This window comes from Periophthalmus magnuspinnatus, chromosome 13, assembly GCF_009829125.3.
Source record: "Periophthalmus magnuspinnatus isolate fPerMag1 chromosome 13, fPerMag1.2.pri, whole genome shotgun sequence".
Taxonomy (NCBI): domain Eukaryota; kingdom Metazoa; phylum Chordata; class Actinopteri; order Gobiiformes; family Gobiidae; genus Periophthalmus; species Periophthalmus magnuspinnatus.
This window is the reverse complement of record NC_047138.1, coordinates 27,010,252-27,027,723: the sequence shown is the minus strand read 5'-3', so window position 1 is coordinate 27,027,723 and position 17,472 is coordinate 27,010,252. Positions and strand designations below refer to the sequence as shown.

Here is a 17,472-nt window from a genome sequence, read left to right as displayed (position 1 = left end):
CATTGAAAAGAGCTGGCTGCTACATTGCATAGCCAACACATGCAATAAATTCATTATAAAAGTAAATAAATCACAATGATTGTAAGCTCCTGTGGCATCTTTTATTCAGAAACACCTTATCATGAATTTTCTTTTAAATATTAAAACACGACTTTCATGACTGAGACTATAACTGTCCAAAGTACCACCAAGTATAGCACCATGTTTTTATACTTTTGTGCATTTTGGACGGAACTCAACTTTCTACTAAGCTATAACATTCTCACTTAAAAAAAAAAAAAAAAAAGAAAAGAAAGCCTTAAGTGGTTTTATATGTCATTCATGCATGTTTGAGTAATCTAGCGATCTCTCCCGGGCCCTATTCAAACCCTCTTTACTGTTAGCAGTGCGATCCAAAGCTCACCCCACAAGCCTACGACAACCATGCTCTCACACTGCAATTTTTCATAAATATACAAACGCATGATACAACACAGTACACTACAACTTCACAAACCTGAAGTGATGTGCAGTAGTTTCATTAGCAAATATGTTTTAAGATGTGGCCCTTATACAAATGCATGGGCACCCCTGCTTATATCAATTACAGGTGTTTTAATCCAATCACTCACTTTATTTACGTCTCAGTGACAGCGGTGAATATGGACCGGTGGATTCACTCTGCCACTGCATCCAACAGATCAGTGTGTGGATGTAAAACAACTTTCTCCAGCTAAACTCAGACAAGACTGAAGTGATAGTCTTTGGCCCACAGAAACGGAGAAAGTGTTAGCAGTCACCTCCAGTCTCTCTCTCGAAAAACCTTCAAATCAGGTTAGAAATCTAGACATAATAACAGTAATAGTAATAATGGACTCAGACTTGAACTTTAACAGCCACATCAAATCAATAACATCTGTAGCTTGTTATCTTCCAAAATTGAAAAAATCAAAGGTATACTGTCAAAAGCAGACTTAGAGAGACCATGCGTTTGTCTCCAGTTGGTTAGACCACTATAACGTCCTGCTCACTGACCTCTCCAAACGAGTGTTAACACAGCTGCAGTACATTCAGAACACTGCTGCTCAGGTCCTGAGTAGAACCAGGAAGTACGAGCACATAAGTCCTGTGCTCAGGTCTCAGCACTGGCTCCTGTGGCTCAGAGAATAGACTTTAAAGCAGCTCTTGGCCTAGCACCAAAGTACATCTCCCACATGTTAGTGCCATATGAACAATCTCACACTCTGAAGACTTTAGGTACCAGCCTCCTGAGTCAGGATTAAACATGGAGAACCAGCGTTTCAGCTAAAACCTGGAACAGTTCTCCTGAAGATGTGAGACAGGCCTCTACTTTGACAATGTTTAAATCCAGACTCAAAACAGTTCTGTTTAACTGTGCATATGACTAGAAGGTTTTTATTCTCACTTTTCTCCTTTAATGTAAATTATTTGTGACTATTTATGTTTTGATTTGCTGTGATTGTGGTTTTAATGTCTTTCTTATTCAGTCAAGCACTTTAAATTACCTTGTGTACGAACTGTGCTGTATAAATAAACTTGCCTTGCCTTATTTGTATAGCACATTTAACAAACCATTTCCAAAGTGCTGCACAAAGATAAAAACTATACTTATAAGAAACAAAAAATGAATAAATGCTCAAATGCTTCATCTCACTTGTTCATTTGTTCAAATAAATAAAAAACACAAACTCATGTGGGGTTAAAAGCCAGAACAAAAGTGGGTCTACTTTCAAAATGAGATCTGATCTGTAACTTTCCCCAACGGTAACATCGTGAGAAATACCTGAGCCTCGTGAAGTGGTTGGGTTAAGGATTTCCGCAAAGCTGAGCTGTGTCAGTGAGCACAGGGTTCAGCCCTCTGTTTTCTGACCACATCTCTGCAGCACAACAACAATGCAACACACAGATGTTATATGAAGACCCTTTATGTAGAGACAGGAACCCAATTTGTCATCCATTCAAAGTACTTCACAAATGTAATTAACAAGAAAAGTTTGCTAATGTATTTCAGGTCGTTTTCACACATTTAGTGGCTAAGTGGAGCGAGCCCATGTGGGCACTAGATTTTGTTCTGTTTCCTTTGCTTTTGGGTCAGTCTTGTTCATAAAAAGAAGTTATAACCAGGCTAAGTAACAAGCCAGATCTGCGAAGAGGCATTCCCACTCACATGCATGTTTTTGAGCAATAAAAACTCCTGTCATTGGATAAATGCAAAAATGGATATATATTTTTCGCCTTAAAGCAAAAAAATACAGCCAGCACAACATCTCCATGGAGACAAGCAGGTGGGAGACCCTCCATCAGAAAAGGTACACACTGCACTTTTAAAACTGAGAAAGGCAGCAGAAAACGTAAACAGCTTTTTAATATGAATCACTATGCACTTTGACTGCAGATAATACAGTTTCTATTAACCGTAGGCTACACACTTGTGCATTTCAAATCATCAGTTGAAGATATTGCACAAGATAATCATATACACCTCATACAGTTTCCTGCCCCACTTCTCATATCAGGTCCACCATGCAAATTCAGATAGCGTTGTTTGCGTGAAATCTCAGTACAGCACCTATGCAATGTCCCTAATGATATCAAATAGTCATGTATGCGCGTGTTCTGTTGCCATAGCGAGCATCAGACGTGAGCATATTTCAACACTGTGTTCTTACGCGTTATCAACAGAGTAGGTCTAATCTAAACCATAATACACTTTCAATAGTTTCAGAGCTACACAGTGATGGATGAAGTATTCAGTTTTGTTTCTTAAGTAAAAGTACAGATACAAAGGTAAAAAGTTACTCAAATAAAAGTATCATATGAAAAAATCTGCTTAAAAGTGTTTAAGTACATGTTTAAAAATGTACTTTAAGAGTAAAAAGTAAAAGTATTTTAAACAACTGTTGTTAAATTGTTAGTGTTAAATGTAGTTATATAGAAACATATTTTGGTTAACAGTTGGATTACAAATCAATTTCTGAATTTTTATTATGAATCTTGTCTATTTTTTTTTTTTTGACGAAAGACGAAAACTTGAAAACTTTTGTCAAGATGTTACTACGAACATAGTAAAAATAACCACTCAAATCATATGAAGTACTTTTTACTTTTCAGTTCAGTAAAAAAGAAATGTAGTGCTCTCAAAGTAGGGAAGTAAAAGTAAAATACGTAAGTAGAATTTTTAGTTGATCTGTACTTTACTTGAGTACAGTACTTTACTACTTGTACTTTGTTAGCTTCCGCCACTGGTTCTACATGTTAAAAGTGAAAAAGCTATGTATGCACTGAATGTCTTTTCACTTCATGGGTATCAGAGTGATTAAAAAAAAAAAAAAAAGTAGGACCGTTGCCATAGCAGTTAACAATTTAAAACAAAATATCCTATCTTTTGAATGGTGAAGTCTTCAAAGTGTTGCCTACAGGAAGCTAAATAGTTGTGTCTTTCTTTCAGATTTTACTACTACTGTTCTAATTAATGAAGTTAATTTCTGTTCATTTACAGTTTCTTATTACCTGCCTATAGGACACAGAATGGAAACTAGCACTTTTGTAGAATCTGGCATCTTTACACATTTTCATTCAAATGCACTGCCCCTGCTAGGCTATATGATAAACATTTAATTTGAGTGACAGCAGCTCAGTTGGTAGAGTCCCTGTTTACTGATATGAAGGTTAGTGGTTCAAATCCCACTCTCAACATAAACATCATTGGTTGTGGTCACCTGCCCAAGGACTGCAGGTGGAGAGTAGCAGCAGCTTAATCTGGTACAAATCATCTTTTTCTTTTGTAAGAGTAATGGATTTGTACACAGTCCCTGACAAGTAAAGAATAAATAAATAAAGAAAGAAAGAAAGCATTACAAAAAGACAACTCTATCCAGCTTCCTGTAGGCAACACTTTGTTAACTGCTATGGCAACGGTCCCGTTTTTTCACCACTCTGATGCCCATTAAGCAAGAATGAAAAATTAAGTTAAGTATATGGATAGCTTTTTCACTTTTAACATGTTATATAAAACAATGTTCCCATCGTTAGCTTACTCAAAGCTGTATTTTGATTGATTCATGCATGTTTGAGGAAGCCTGTGTTACCCTGCATTTGAGGCTGGTGGGCTCAGAAAATTCCCATTTTCATCCACCCCCTATCTCCACCCACATCCCTGAAATCAGTTGTGATTATTTGAAAAAAAAAAAAAAAAGAAAGAAATAATAATAAACATAAATATGCAGGGTTTGTGTGCTAAACATGTGTGAATGAAACAACACAACACTCCAGAGAAAGCATATAACTTTAATAACGCGATTTAGTTTAAAACCGCAGTGAAGATTTCAGTGTCTGTGGTGATTGATTTTTGTTTTTGTTCTTCTTGCAACCCACACTAGACTGTGACTGGAAAAAATCTGGCGGTTTTGATATGTCTTGGCCAATGACACAAAACGAGACTGAACTGGGTCAGGACAGGAATACAACCAGCAACCCTCCGGCTCCATCTTTACCTCCCTCACACTCCTCTCTTTCTCTCCTCTCTCTGTTTTTCTTTATTTTAAGATGAGTTAATTGAAGCCGTCACAGATGTTCCTCCATTTGGCTGGGCTTTTTTTGGACTTGGGTGTCTCTGGCTTAAGAACTGAAAAACGCCTCATCCACATCACAGAGTGTTTATCTTAAGACACACAGATCACTGCCAGATTCCATTCAAATGAAACCAAAGACAAGAGGAGACAGGCTTCCTCCTACACGTAAGTTTACTCAACCTGAGACAGTGGATTTTTATTTTTCAATGACTTTTTTGCATGATGCATTTGTAAAGCTGTGAATCATAATAAGGATAACACAAGTAGATTATTAGATATTTTATAGTGCATAGAAATAAGGTATAAAAAGTCCTATATTACGCAAAATGTACTCTAGGCTTTTAATCATGTTATAGTGTTGTTACCTCCTCAAAAACATACCTGGAACTGTGTTTTATTTCATTCACACATGTTTGAGTAGCACTTTATTATTAGTCTGTCTGCATCTCCACATTATGATGTCATGAAGTGGTAGTTTTCAAGTTAACAGCTTTGTTTTACCTTTAGTTCAGTAGAGATAAGTAGCAATTCCAGGTCTGAAATCATCAAAATGAAATTCTAGGGAGGAAGGAAGGAAGGAAGGTAGGTAGGTAGGTAGGTAGGTAGATAAAAACTTGATTAATCTCCAAGGGAAAAATTCAGGTGTCCGGCAGCATACACACACTTGCACAAACACACACAATAATAACAGTAGAAACAATAAAATATTACTATCAATAGTATAAAGTACTCGTCATATAGAAATTACAGTTCCTATCAGGCAGATCTGTTAAACAGCCTGATAGCTGAAGGGACAAACGACCTCAAAAAGCGCACTGTCCTGCAGCTCAGTGAGAGGAACCTGTTACTCCGTGTGCTTCTCTGTGCAGACATAGTGTCATGCAAGGGATGTCTGGAATTGTCCAGGATGCCCTGCATTAAAGCCCTCATCCTCTTCTCAACCACAGCTCCCACAGAGTCCACCCTCCTCCCGATCACAGATGCACACTTCTTTATCAGTCTGGCCACACGATTGCAATCCCTTGTGGTAATACTGCCACCCCAACAGACAACACCATAGAAGACAGCATTGCCACAACAGACTGATAAAAGAGGAACAACATGTCAGCACACACATCAAAAGACCTAAGCTTTCTTAGGAAAAACAGCCTACTCTGTCCTTTCCTATACAGAGCCTGAGTCAAGGTGCACACCCAAGTACTTATAGGTGTATGGAGATTAAAACACAGTGAAGTACTTCCTGTATTACCACATGACTCACAAGGTGGAACAGAGTGTTTTCAGTTTGAGAGATGAACTCAGTGTAAATATGCAGGGTTTGTGTGTTAAACATGTGTGAATGAAACCCAACACAAACATAACTGGAGGTAGGTTTGTGATGAGGAAATCGTTATATCATAGATCAGAAAATAGCATAATTTGAGCCCTTTAAAAGTACTGCACCCGATTTTTACTGACTTAAAAACGAGAGAAGCAGAACTAGTTCATTTTAAATTCCTAATATCGGACAATAAAAGCGTTATAATTAGATGCAGACAGCACACTGTGGACTTATTTTGACCTCAAGAGCTGCTTTTACAAGATATCTGTACTGGGGCTAGACACATTTTTACTCAAAAGATTTTAACAACTATTTAGAATCTACTGTTTGAAAGTTGTAATAGTTTTAAAAGGTCAGTGTTACCATTATTTGCATATTATAGAACTAATACACCTGATTTGACCTAAAATATTTGGGCACACTGTTGTACCTGATAGATCCTCATCACATTCCTTCTCCTGTGCCCTCCCTCCTCATAATCAGCATGGTTTAAATAATATAGAACACATTTAAGTCATTGTTTTAATTGACAACTAAAAGAAAAAAAAAAAAAAGCGTTACTTTACTGACCAGATGAGCTGAGGCCGATGAGCTCAGGTCAGGCTCTGCTGCACGGAGCTTAGAAGTTTGGCTTTTTTCAGTAAGAGGTCTCACTTCTCACTTACTATAGTGAACTGTGAAGACGCTTAAAAGACCACACGTCTCGCTCTGACTAGTTTTTGAAGCTCATATTTTTTTCATAGTTTTTTATTAATTAACTTATATATACTATGAACAACTGAATAGATAAAGTTAGTCATTACTGAAATATTTGTTTTTTTTTCTTTAATGACTGTGTAGTAATAGTCTCGTGTCCAAGTCTCTCCGTGGCCTAACAACAAAGTACATCTCCCATATGTTAGTGTCATATAAGCCATCTCATACTGAGGACTTCAGGGACCGGCCTCCTGCTGTAGTCCTTCTATAGTCCTGGTTTAGTCCTGGTTCAGTCCTGGTTTAGTCTCAGCCTTATGATGATTATATGTTTTGATTTGTTGTATTGTGATTGTAATGTATTTCTTATTTTATAAAGCATTCTGAATTACTTTGTGTACCAATTGTGCCTTACAAATAAACTTGTCTTGCCTAGTATAGAGTATGAATTGCATATCCGAGCAAAAGTAACTAACCAAGTCATTTATTTACCTCTTATTATTGATGCAATTTATGGACAATATATTATGATTGCCCCAAATCATGTTCCGGTGCACCCAAATGGAAATCTCAGGCACACTGGTGAACCCAACTCTAACTGTTAGTCTGGAGCCCTGTATTGACAGAATAAATAGCTTTTTTTATTTTATTTATGCTAATATGCCAAAATATGCCTGTAAATGTCTGGGTTGAGGTATAAATATCAGCTAAAAATGTGATGAATGCAAACACTGACCACAAAAAGGGAGGAAACTATCACACCACACCCTAGTTTGAAAGAGTTCACAGCAAGTTTATATTTTATTTCTATAGTAAAATAAAATCCCAGCTCTAACTAAATGTTGAATGTCGCTCCTTGCTCTTCAACCCTTCATGTAATGTCTATTAATTTGAACCATAGCATCACATCTAAACCATTGCAGACCAAAAAAAAAAAAACCAAAACCATTTATTTACAAGAATATATTTTCACAGTTGCAGGTAAATAGATTTGAAATGTCCTTCTAACTATGCTCTCCCTCTTCTGTCCTCTTCCAAAATCCATCAAAAGAGAAGTAATACAGCAGGGGATCCAAGCAGCAGTTAATACTTGCCAGACAAAGCAGTGGCGTGATGACTTGTGGGAAATTTCTAAACAAAGCCACCAATGAAATCGGCAAGAAAAATATCATAAACATCATTAAATTCATCGCAAAAATCAGCATAACATTAACTTTGTTTTCCACTTTGGCTGAGACACTGACATGCCTCCTGATAGTAAACGATACCAGCAAAGTGGACAGTATATTTATCAACAGTAAAGTCAGGACTAAAACAGGTTGTACGTAAAAAATCGGTGATGGGGATAGCTTGATCTTGCCGAAATAGTCAAAGCATATAGATTCATTGACAGATCTTAAGTCTTTTAACAAATATACACTCTCAGGGATGTTGATAAGTACCACAGAAATCCAGACTATGGCAGTAGCTTTTAACGCATTCGAAGCAGTTCTTATATGCCGGGATCTCAAAGGGTACACAACAGCCAAAAGTCTATCCACACTTATGAACGTGATAAAAATCGAACTTGACCGGATGTTGTTTCGAAAAAGCATGGTGACGAAGTTGCAAGCCATAGCGCCCAACGGCCAAATCCCCGTGGCATAGAAGTACACTCTCCACGGCAACGAAATGGCGAGGAACAAATCCGAAATGGCGAGATTGACCATGAAAACTGCGCTCGGAGATTTGTGGCTGTGACGTCGAAGCAGGATCCATAGCGCGACGGCGTTGAGAGGTAAGCCGACCACGATCACGGCCCCAAAAACAAAAGCGTACGCTGTGTTTTTCGATCCTAGTTCCGCGTCGTGTGCAGTTGCGTTGTTCATTCTCACAAAGGTTGTAAATTGCAGAAGTGACGGGGGGTAAATATAGCAGAGACGCTCTGCCCACAAGTAAATCAAGTAACTGGCAGACAGGAAGTGAGTTTTGACAGCTTAAAGAGAGGAATTTGCACAACATCGAGTGGCAAGCAGACAAAAAACACCTGCAACTACAGTTTAGTTATTTGCATTAATAGGTCAGTATAATCTTTAGGTGGAAGAGGAAAAAAATATATAGATATCATCAGTTTGTACAGAGATTTGTAATTGTCAATGATGCTCATGTTTTTTTAAAGGGGAGGTTTACAGCCAGTCGCTTGTCCCTGAAGGAATGTGGTTTGAGTTCAAACTTTAAAGGAGAAAAAAAATATGTTAAAATGGCAGTTATTACAGGTCTGTATTGTAATGTTCATAATGATGATATTAAAAAGAAACAACATTTACATGTAAATTAACATCAACAATTAACATTACACACAATGGGGGAATGTAATGAAATAAAAGTACTAAAGCATTGTACTTAAGTATAGGTATCAGAAATTTGTACTGAAGTAAATTTTACAGTGGATACTTTTTACTTTTACTCCGCTATATTTGAGAGCAGGTATCTGTATTTTCTACTCCACTATGTTTTTTGTTTTTTTTTAAACATTGATAAATTGAGCAACAACAAAAAAATATGTACAAAGCACAAAGCTTTATTATAGACCTCAAATTCTAATTTTTTTTTAACTGTTTAAATACATCATTAAAACATTGCTTTAATACTTTTACTTTTTTTACTTATTTCTTTGCTCCAGTATCTGTACTTTTATTTAAGTAACAGAATCAAGTACTTCTTCCACCGCTGACTACACACAATTTTACGTTGTGTTGTACCTCTTGCTCTGCTGTATGGAAACTTTTAACCAGTCAAAATGAAATCTTGAACGACTAACTCCAGGGTGAGTAATCTCTGTTGTAGCAAAGGTTGTAGAGATTGCAACATAAAATAGTGTTACTTCCTATTTGAACTTAAAACTTAAATCTTTATTTTTCATGTTCAAAATACAATTTAATTTTCTGTTCAAAATGCAACACCAGCAAAAAACAAAGAAAACACATGAGCATAGAAGTCTGTCTAAAATATTAAAAACAGGTGCAGGTGTAGTTACAAAGCGAGGGGTGACTGAGTTCAATGTACCACAAGGATAAGTAGGAGTCACTATTATTATGAAGAAAGTAAATAATGTATCCAACATAATATAATATATATAAATAATATTCATTGTTAATAAAATAAGTACAAAGTAATAAACAAAATACTAATGACCCAAATAAATGTTAATACATAAAATAATATATGTGAAATAAATCAAAGCTTACATAAATTTGGCTAAACGCATTCTGCACTGTAAAGGAGACACGGCACGTCCCTTAGCCAATCAGGATGCAGAACACAATGCGTGTTAAAAAAAAAAAGCATGCAAAATTGCACACAAAAAAATTTGCAAAACAGCGAGACCACAAAAGGTGAACCGCGATATAGCGAGGAACCACTGTAGTCTGATTCCAGACCCTTCTGGATTCAACCAGAAGGGTTGAATCCAGCCAAGACAAATTACCCAAGGCAAATTACTCCCATTTTTAGCTTGTCTGACCGATGTCTATAGAGCCATCCCAGTTTTCCTCACAGCTAAAAAACGATTGCTTCCCCCATAATATTGACAGTATTATGTGAGATACATTAGATTTGAACTGTAAATTATAGGTGACCAGTGAGCTCCTTCGTTTCACACACGTCACTGAAAAAAACTTATCTGATCACACGATCATGTTTGAGCGAACTTAAGATGTAGCAGAGGATGTGGAGACCAGGGTGATAACAATCTATATAAAAAATATAGACAGATCAGTCTAGATTTGTCACGCAACAGAATTGTGGTTTATTTAATGGAAATATTTTGGTAAAATGTAAGGCAATATTCAGTGAATCTGATGCAAATGCCATGTAAAGATTTCTGTAAATATTATTTTAAAATGATGTCAAAACTACATTGTACTTTTTCTCTTTTTTTTTTTTACTTAAGTACAATTTCAGCAGCAGTACGGTACTTGTGTGGAGTAGATTTTATCCATGTAGCCTTGAACATACACTTAGAGACTTTATGGGTGTAAAAAAATATGTTCTATTTGAAGTAACACTTTTGTTTTTTATTATCTTTATAGGAGGTGTCCCACACAAAATGACTCAAGAACATAACTGCAGCTGATGGAGGCTTCTCAAATAACTTAATAGAGCTAGCGTAATTTCCGCCTAGGAGATCAAACTGCCCTCCCATCTACTCATCACTTCTCCAGAGTTTACCTGCTCCTCTGCCTTCATCACTTCACTCCTATTATTCCTCTTCGTCCAACCCGTACCCAGTGAGCCCTATTTAAACCCCCAATGCAAACGTGCAGAGTCTTTCCAGGTTGAATTAACATGGACTCAAATCTGTGCTAGTTTCTGTTAGCTTCTTTCTATTGATCATATTTATATATTCATGGTAGATCAACACACAATACTGAGCTGACTGGTAAGTGTGCTCCATTTATTTTGTGTGTTTTAAATCCACTGTGGGACTTTTAACACATCTTATTTTCTTATATTGTCAATACCCAATTTCTAGCTCGGGAATCAAGATCGCTGCCATTGTTTTCTTCACCTGGTACCTCGACAATCAAGCACTGGGAAGCTTCAGAGATTAGTATGACACCTTGTATTGAATATTTTTTTTACAGTGCAGGTTTTGTAACTGCATTGACGTCATCTCTCTCCATGGATTACAGAACATGATAGAAACATAGAGTGCAGAGAGGTTTTCTGATTATATGTGTGTTTGGCCTTGAGCTCTGAGACACATTAAGGACAGAGGAGAAAGAATGAAAAACAATTATCAGATCTTTGCAACAGTGTTTTCTGTAGCTGTGGTTAAGCGTGGAGTTGCACTGGATTCATCTTGAAGAAAATAAATCTACCAAATTCTACCCAGTTTAAAAGGTACAGTATGTAACTTTCTGGAGGTGGTATGGCAGCTGCATTAGTCAATGGAACAACATTTCAATGGGGCTCTATTATTTTGCATGGTGCTGCCGATCCTGAAAGCAAATAAGCAAATATTCTATCTGGACTACAGAGCTCTTTTAAAGCCTCTTGGAGAATCGAGGCAGTTTTGACGTGTTGGTCACATGAACATAGAACGTTTCACACAAGTCATCTTATTATATATCATATTTTAGCAACAAAACTTTGCTCATATTCTCCATTGAAATTAATGGGAAGCGCTGGTATTTAGAGACAAAAGTGAGCAGGACAAAATAAGGCCAATAGGAGAAGAAAAGAGAAAAAAACACACACACAAAATAAATAAATAAATAAAGAACAAAGAATAAAGAACCACTTTTATAAGATATCGACAGAAAGAGTAAATAAACATAGATAAAATAATATTAAATATGTAAATGAATTGAAGAAAAGAAGACATGTGAGATGTGTGTAACATTTTGTGTGTAGTTATTTGTCAAGGGATAAATGAATAAAGTTAATTAAGTAATACTGATATAAGAAATACATAAAACAGATAATATTCCTGTTTGTTAAGAAATCAGCAATGTTATACCATATTGAATACCACTACTACTATTTATAATAATAATAACAGCAGTAGGGGGAAATTAGCTACATAATACGTATGAAATGTGTAAGTGTGGTTGTAGTTGGAAGGAGAAGGGGTCATAGATTCAGCTGATGTAGGCTGGTGTTCAGTAGAGAGGGAATCTGACTGCATTTTTCCATTGTGAGATGTTAATATTGCTCTTTGATTTTGATTGAGTAAAAGTTTGGTGTCTGATGGGTTAAGAGTTATAGACGATGTATCCCCCAAAAGGCCAAGGGAGGGGATGGAGGGATGTGGCAGTTCAGAGGGGCAGAGGGGTTCTGTCACCTGTCTCCAGAATTTGTTAACAAGTGAACAAAATCATAAGGCATGGATGTCATAGAGAGTATATATATGGACTCACCGCGATAACCATGATCATGGGCATGCTTCCGGCTCCATCGACTCCAAATCAGTTTAACTGTCGCCACTCCCTCTGTAATTTCGACAGAGAGCCTCATCATTTTGGTCTTTAGGAACACATATTATGCTAAATCAGCATTTTTAGCTCTTGGATACCTTTTCATGGGTCTACAGGGTCTTTATTAACTCATAAAAGGTCAATTTGAACTATTCAGTAGCTGTGGAGATACCGTTATATTTTTTAGACACCTTTCAATTCCGGTTCAGATCCGGCGTTTTCATTTTCTGCAATCTGTTGTGTGTTTTTTTTCAATTTGTTGCGTCACTGATTTTCAGAGGAAATCTCCATAAAAGGCCATACAAGTTCAATAACTTCTGTCTAATTGCTCTCCAAGTCCGCCATCTTGTTTTTGGTTTGTAGTCCAAACTCAACATGATAAAGAAAATGTGCATTTATAAAACTAGTTGTTTGGTTGTTGGTTGTATTAACCAACACGTATCGTTACACCGGCCTCCAGTCACAGGACCTCTGAGAACTACTTGGATAACATTTATTTTTCAGGGACATGTGCCTACAAATATGCCCAGGACCCTTTTTGTTTGTGCGCACCACTTCAGGGAGGAATGTTTCTCAAACCTGCACCAGTTTAGTGACGGATTTGCTGAAAGCCTCCATTTAATAGAGGGATCATTTCCTTCTATCTATTCAGTTGAGCGCAGTCAAAAACTGCACTAAAATAATGATAAATAGTGTTGTATAAGTTGATGTGAATAACGCTGTTTGTCTTTGTGTTGTTTGTATATCCTTCTGCATCAAGTCATTCTTGAAACTTTTGTATTCATTACAGAGTTGATAACTTCGCCTTTTGCATTTTCATTTCGCTATCTTCCACCTAAAAATGCAAAAAGGTTAGTTAGCTGTAGCTTACTAGGCTAATCGCTTGTTTACATGCACGCAGGCTTTTTGATTTGGTGTTGTTTGGTGTTTTAAACTAGTTTTATTGTTTAATATTGTTTAATGTTATGCTCAAACCACTATGAAAAATAAATACCATGGTGTTCAGGAGCCAGTCCTGTCATCACAGGCTATGTGGAAAACACCCTATGCATTTTCAATGGAGGAGATGGTAACACTATGCGTAGTTACACAAACGTGTAAATATTCCTGTCGTGTCTTTGCAAATGACAAACAAGCACCCGCCTGTGAGCTCAGCAGTATACCATCATTTATTTACAGAGAGAGCTGGACCAGGTCAATGAGGAGAAGTTCAGTCTGGAAAAGCAAGTCCAACAATTGAGGACTCAAAACAGCAGTCTGAACAGCAACTCTGAGTTCATAGAAGCCCTGGAGAACGCAAACCAGGCTAATGCTAACATGAAACTGGAGCTGCAAACATTGAAGAGGGACCACAAGACAAAGCTGGAAGACTTGAACACGGCTCATGAAAATATTCGGGATGAGTTGCATTCAAAAATCACAGCAAACAGGTGGATATCTGAAGCTCTGCAAAAGACCAAGGCAGAGCTAGAGATCACCAAGAAGAAATTACAGGAGGAGCAAGACCAAAAGACATCCTAATTAACAGAAGAGATGAGAAAATTGAGGGAAGAGATGGACATTTGGCAGACTAAATTTAATGAGGAGGCTAGCAAAACAGCAAACCTTCAAAAAAGTCTAGACAAGAAGAACCAAGAGAGTGCTAATTTGAAAGGGGAGCTGCTAACACTCAAAAGGGACCATAAGAAAACGATTGAGGACATGAATGCTGCTCATAAAGTTCAACAGGACGAATGGGAGTCAAAAATTACGGTGAGCGGGTGGATTTCTGAAAATATGAAAAGGATTAAAGCAGAACTGGAGACCACCAAAAACAAACTACAGGCGGAGCAGAGCAGCAAATCACACCTCTTGGAAGAGATGATGATGAAAGAGGAGAGAGAGAGCAGAGAGGCAAAGGAGAGAGAGAGCTGAGGAAGAGAGGGAGAAAAATGAAGGAGAGGACTGAAGGTGGGCTGATGTAGATTAACCATTGTCCACACCCTGGTTATAATTTGCCGCAAATTGTACACAGGGTGGTTAAGTTGTTTTTTTTTTCTTTAGTTTTTTTTTGTTTTTGTTGCTGTTGTATATATTTTCTACCTCTAAGTATTTTATTTTATTTTTAAGCATATCTTTTTTAACTTTGTTCATGCCCTTATTTGTATTTATTCAGTGTGTTTTTATGTTGCACCTCATCATCACAGTAAGTTCTTAGTTTGTGAGCTGTGTTCACTGACAATGGCAATAAAAGTCTTCTGATTCTGAATCAACATAATTCTTGCTTTAAAAATACCCTAAAACAAGTTTCACATTGACCCAATGTAGTAGTTTACCACTCACGATTGGCATTAGCATCGTGTTAGCATCACATTGCATCACACGTTAGCATGTTTTTTCCACCATGATACGTTATAATAAGCACATGTTGACTCACCAAGATGATGGTTTAGCATGAACACAAAACAGCACACTGTCAAGGCCGCTCTGGTTCATGAATGGGATCAACTTAAAATAGCATAAACAATTTCCCAGTTAGAATTATAAATTTGTACCATGTTTACATCAAAATAATTCAAAGCGCACTCACTGACAATCTGTTAGCTTAATAAAATAAAGGGTTCGTCAACCAGCCTCTCTCATGTCTAGTATCTTAACGTAAGATATTAACAGTTAGCCAGATAACTATGATCACGTAAAGACATATTTATTCAGCTACATGACCTATAGACAACGAACTGAATACAAGTCTAGTATCTTAACGTAAGATATTACCAGTTAGCCAGATAACTGAGTAACTAAGTATTTTATATTATTTTCATGTTCTTATATTATTTTCATGCTCTTATTTGTATTTATTCAGTGTGATTTATGTTGCATTTTATCACCGCAGAAAGTTTCTAGTTTGTGAGCTGTGTTCACTGATGATGGCAAGAAAAGTCCTTTGATTCTGAATTTCCTTAAAGAGGAGAGGCGGCTGTAGGTGACACACAGGATTAACCAGGTGGGAAAACACAACACACAAAACATACCAGACTGATACTACAAGAGGAAAGAGTTGAAGGCTTGAGGCTGCAACAGTTTTAAATAAACGTATGTAGTTATTTCTTTGTTTTTCTTTTGGTTGTATTCTTTCTATGTTTTGAACAGGGCACCAAGGAAAAAGAGTCTCACTGGGCTCTCATGGTATAAATAAAATAAGTAAAAAATTCCTCTCATCATATTCCCCTTTACTGCTCTTTCCAAATGCAAACTCACTCCAATCTAACCTTTTGCAAAGAACAAATCAAAAATCTTGCATTAATGGCATCAATTATGTCATTCTGCTTGTCTGAAGTCCTCCAGTAAAAAAAGTGTGGATCCTGCTAAGGGCAGACAGCTTGTTCGATGTATGCAGGTCACGAGACAGGCCTAAGTGGATTTCTTAGGTAGAAGCTGCTGCCACTTTCTTCAGGCCCCTAATATTTATGAAAGTTGAGTGCTTCTTGAGACAGATAATCTTTGTTATTAGCACTGCGGGTGAAAAGAGTGCTTTAAAATGCTAGGCCTGCCGCTAGCTTAAATGGCTAGATAGACAAGAAGAGTTGATAGGAAAGTGAGGCTAGCATGCCAATGACTTTTAGAAGCTTTTGATACTACTTCAACTACTACTTAGGAATGTCAAGATTAATTAATGGCAATGCTAATACAGGTCACAATATCAGGATAACGTCTGAAAAATGAGAATCAGTGCAATTTTCGAAGCAGATTACAACATATGGGCTCAAGCATATGGTAATCTAGAATCTAGTTATCAAGCTATGGCCACCATCCTCTGTTTGAAGCAATTCAAATCAAAATATAATATCTTTGGAATGGGGAAAGGTCCTTGTAAAGTCCTTCAAATGAGGAAGTAATTGTCTGAAGCTCATGAATACTCAAAAAAAGTAAACCTAAATGAGTTGATCTAATATTAAAATTTCAAACCTGACTCATAAGGAATACCTCTGTGGAAGATACAGACTTTGATATCATAAAAAACCCTAAAAAATATATATAAAAATTACCATGTGGTCTTACACAATTTGTGATATAGCTCAAGACCAGTCACCGACTATTCAGAAAAGGTCAAATTTTCTTATCCTATCAATGCAATTTTCAGTTTCAGTACTTGAGTATGAGTATGCATTTTGTTTATTTTATTTTATTTTTTTATTTGAATAGGTCAAGCACAACAATTCAGTGTGTTGTGGGTATCAGTGTTTATAGCCAAAGCTAATTCGCAGTCATTTTTTATGTATTTAATATATTTTTATTTATTTTTAACAATCTTAAGTTCTAGTTCATAAAGTTTCTTCTACATTGAGTGAGGCAAAGAGCAGCTAGCCACACAAATTTATAACGCATGACCATGACATGACCACAAGATGAACAAAACGTCATAGACTACAAGAGGTGTGAAATGGATGAATGAAGTTTTACACCTTTTATGCAGAAGCAAGTTTCATGCAGAAAAATGAGATCAGATTGTGGTGCTGTGTCTTTGCAGGTGTGAATAAAGTGATGTATTTAGTACTGAGAGTGATTTTCCTGTTTTGTTTTTTTTTTTTAATTCTAACTTGGTACAAATGGCCTCTAACGCAAATATACGAATGAAGTACTGTACACTAGGCACTATACTATGCTACATAGATATATGGGCTCACATGCAAGAAAAATTGTAATGAAAGTCAATCAAAAGCACTGTGCCTGAATCCTACTTAGCTTAGCTGCACACTTAGGGTAGCACAATAGATCTAGTCTGCAAGCAAAAACTGTAAACAATAGGTGTTTTGAGTTTCAGTGTCATTAGCTCCTCCCTTCAGATAGATATGAGGCAGTGTCCACCAGTAATCTGACCAGAACTGAAGAAGTGGCTTGGATGAGCAGCCAAACGTCTTCACTCCTACAACTTTTTGTCCAGTTGACA

The 17,472-nt window shown here is 36.8% G+C and overlaps 1 protein-coding gene across 1 annotated transcript; it reads right to left on the bottom strand.

Moving 5' to 3' along the window:
• Window positions 1-7,565: 7,565 nt before the first annotated feature.
• lpar5b (lysophosphatidic acid receptor 5b) lies at window positions 7,566-8,453 on the bottom strand. Its single transcript, XM_033976573.2, has one exon. The coding sequence runs from the start codon at window positions 8,451-8,453 to the stop codon at window positions 7,590-7,592; it is 864 nt and encodes a 287-aa protein (XP_033832464.1). The 3' UTR covers window positions 7,566-7,589.
• Between the last annotated feature and the right edge of the window lie 9,019 nt (window positions 8,454-17,472).

Bases quoted from the DNA above. Each gene is read 5' to 3' on its own strand.
- lpar5b (XM_033976573.2), bottom strand. From the start codon at position 8,453: ATGAACAACGCAACTGCACACGACGCGGAACTAGGATCGAAAAACACA.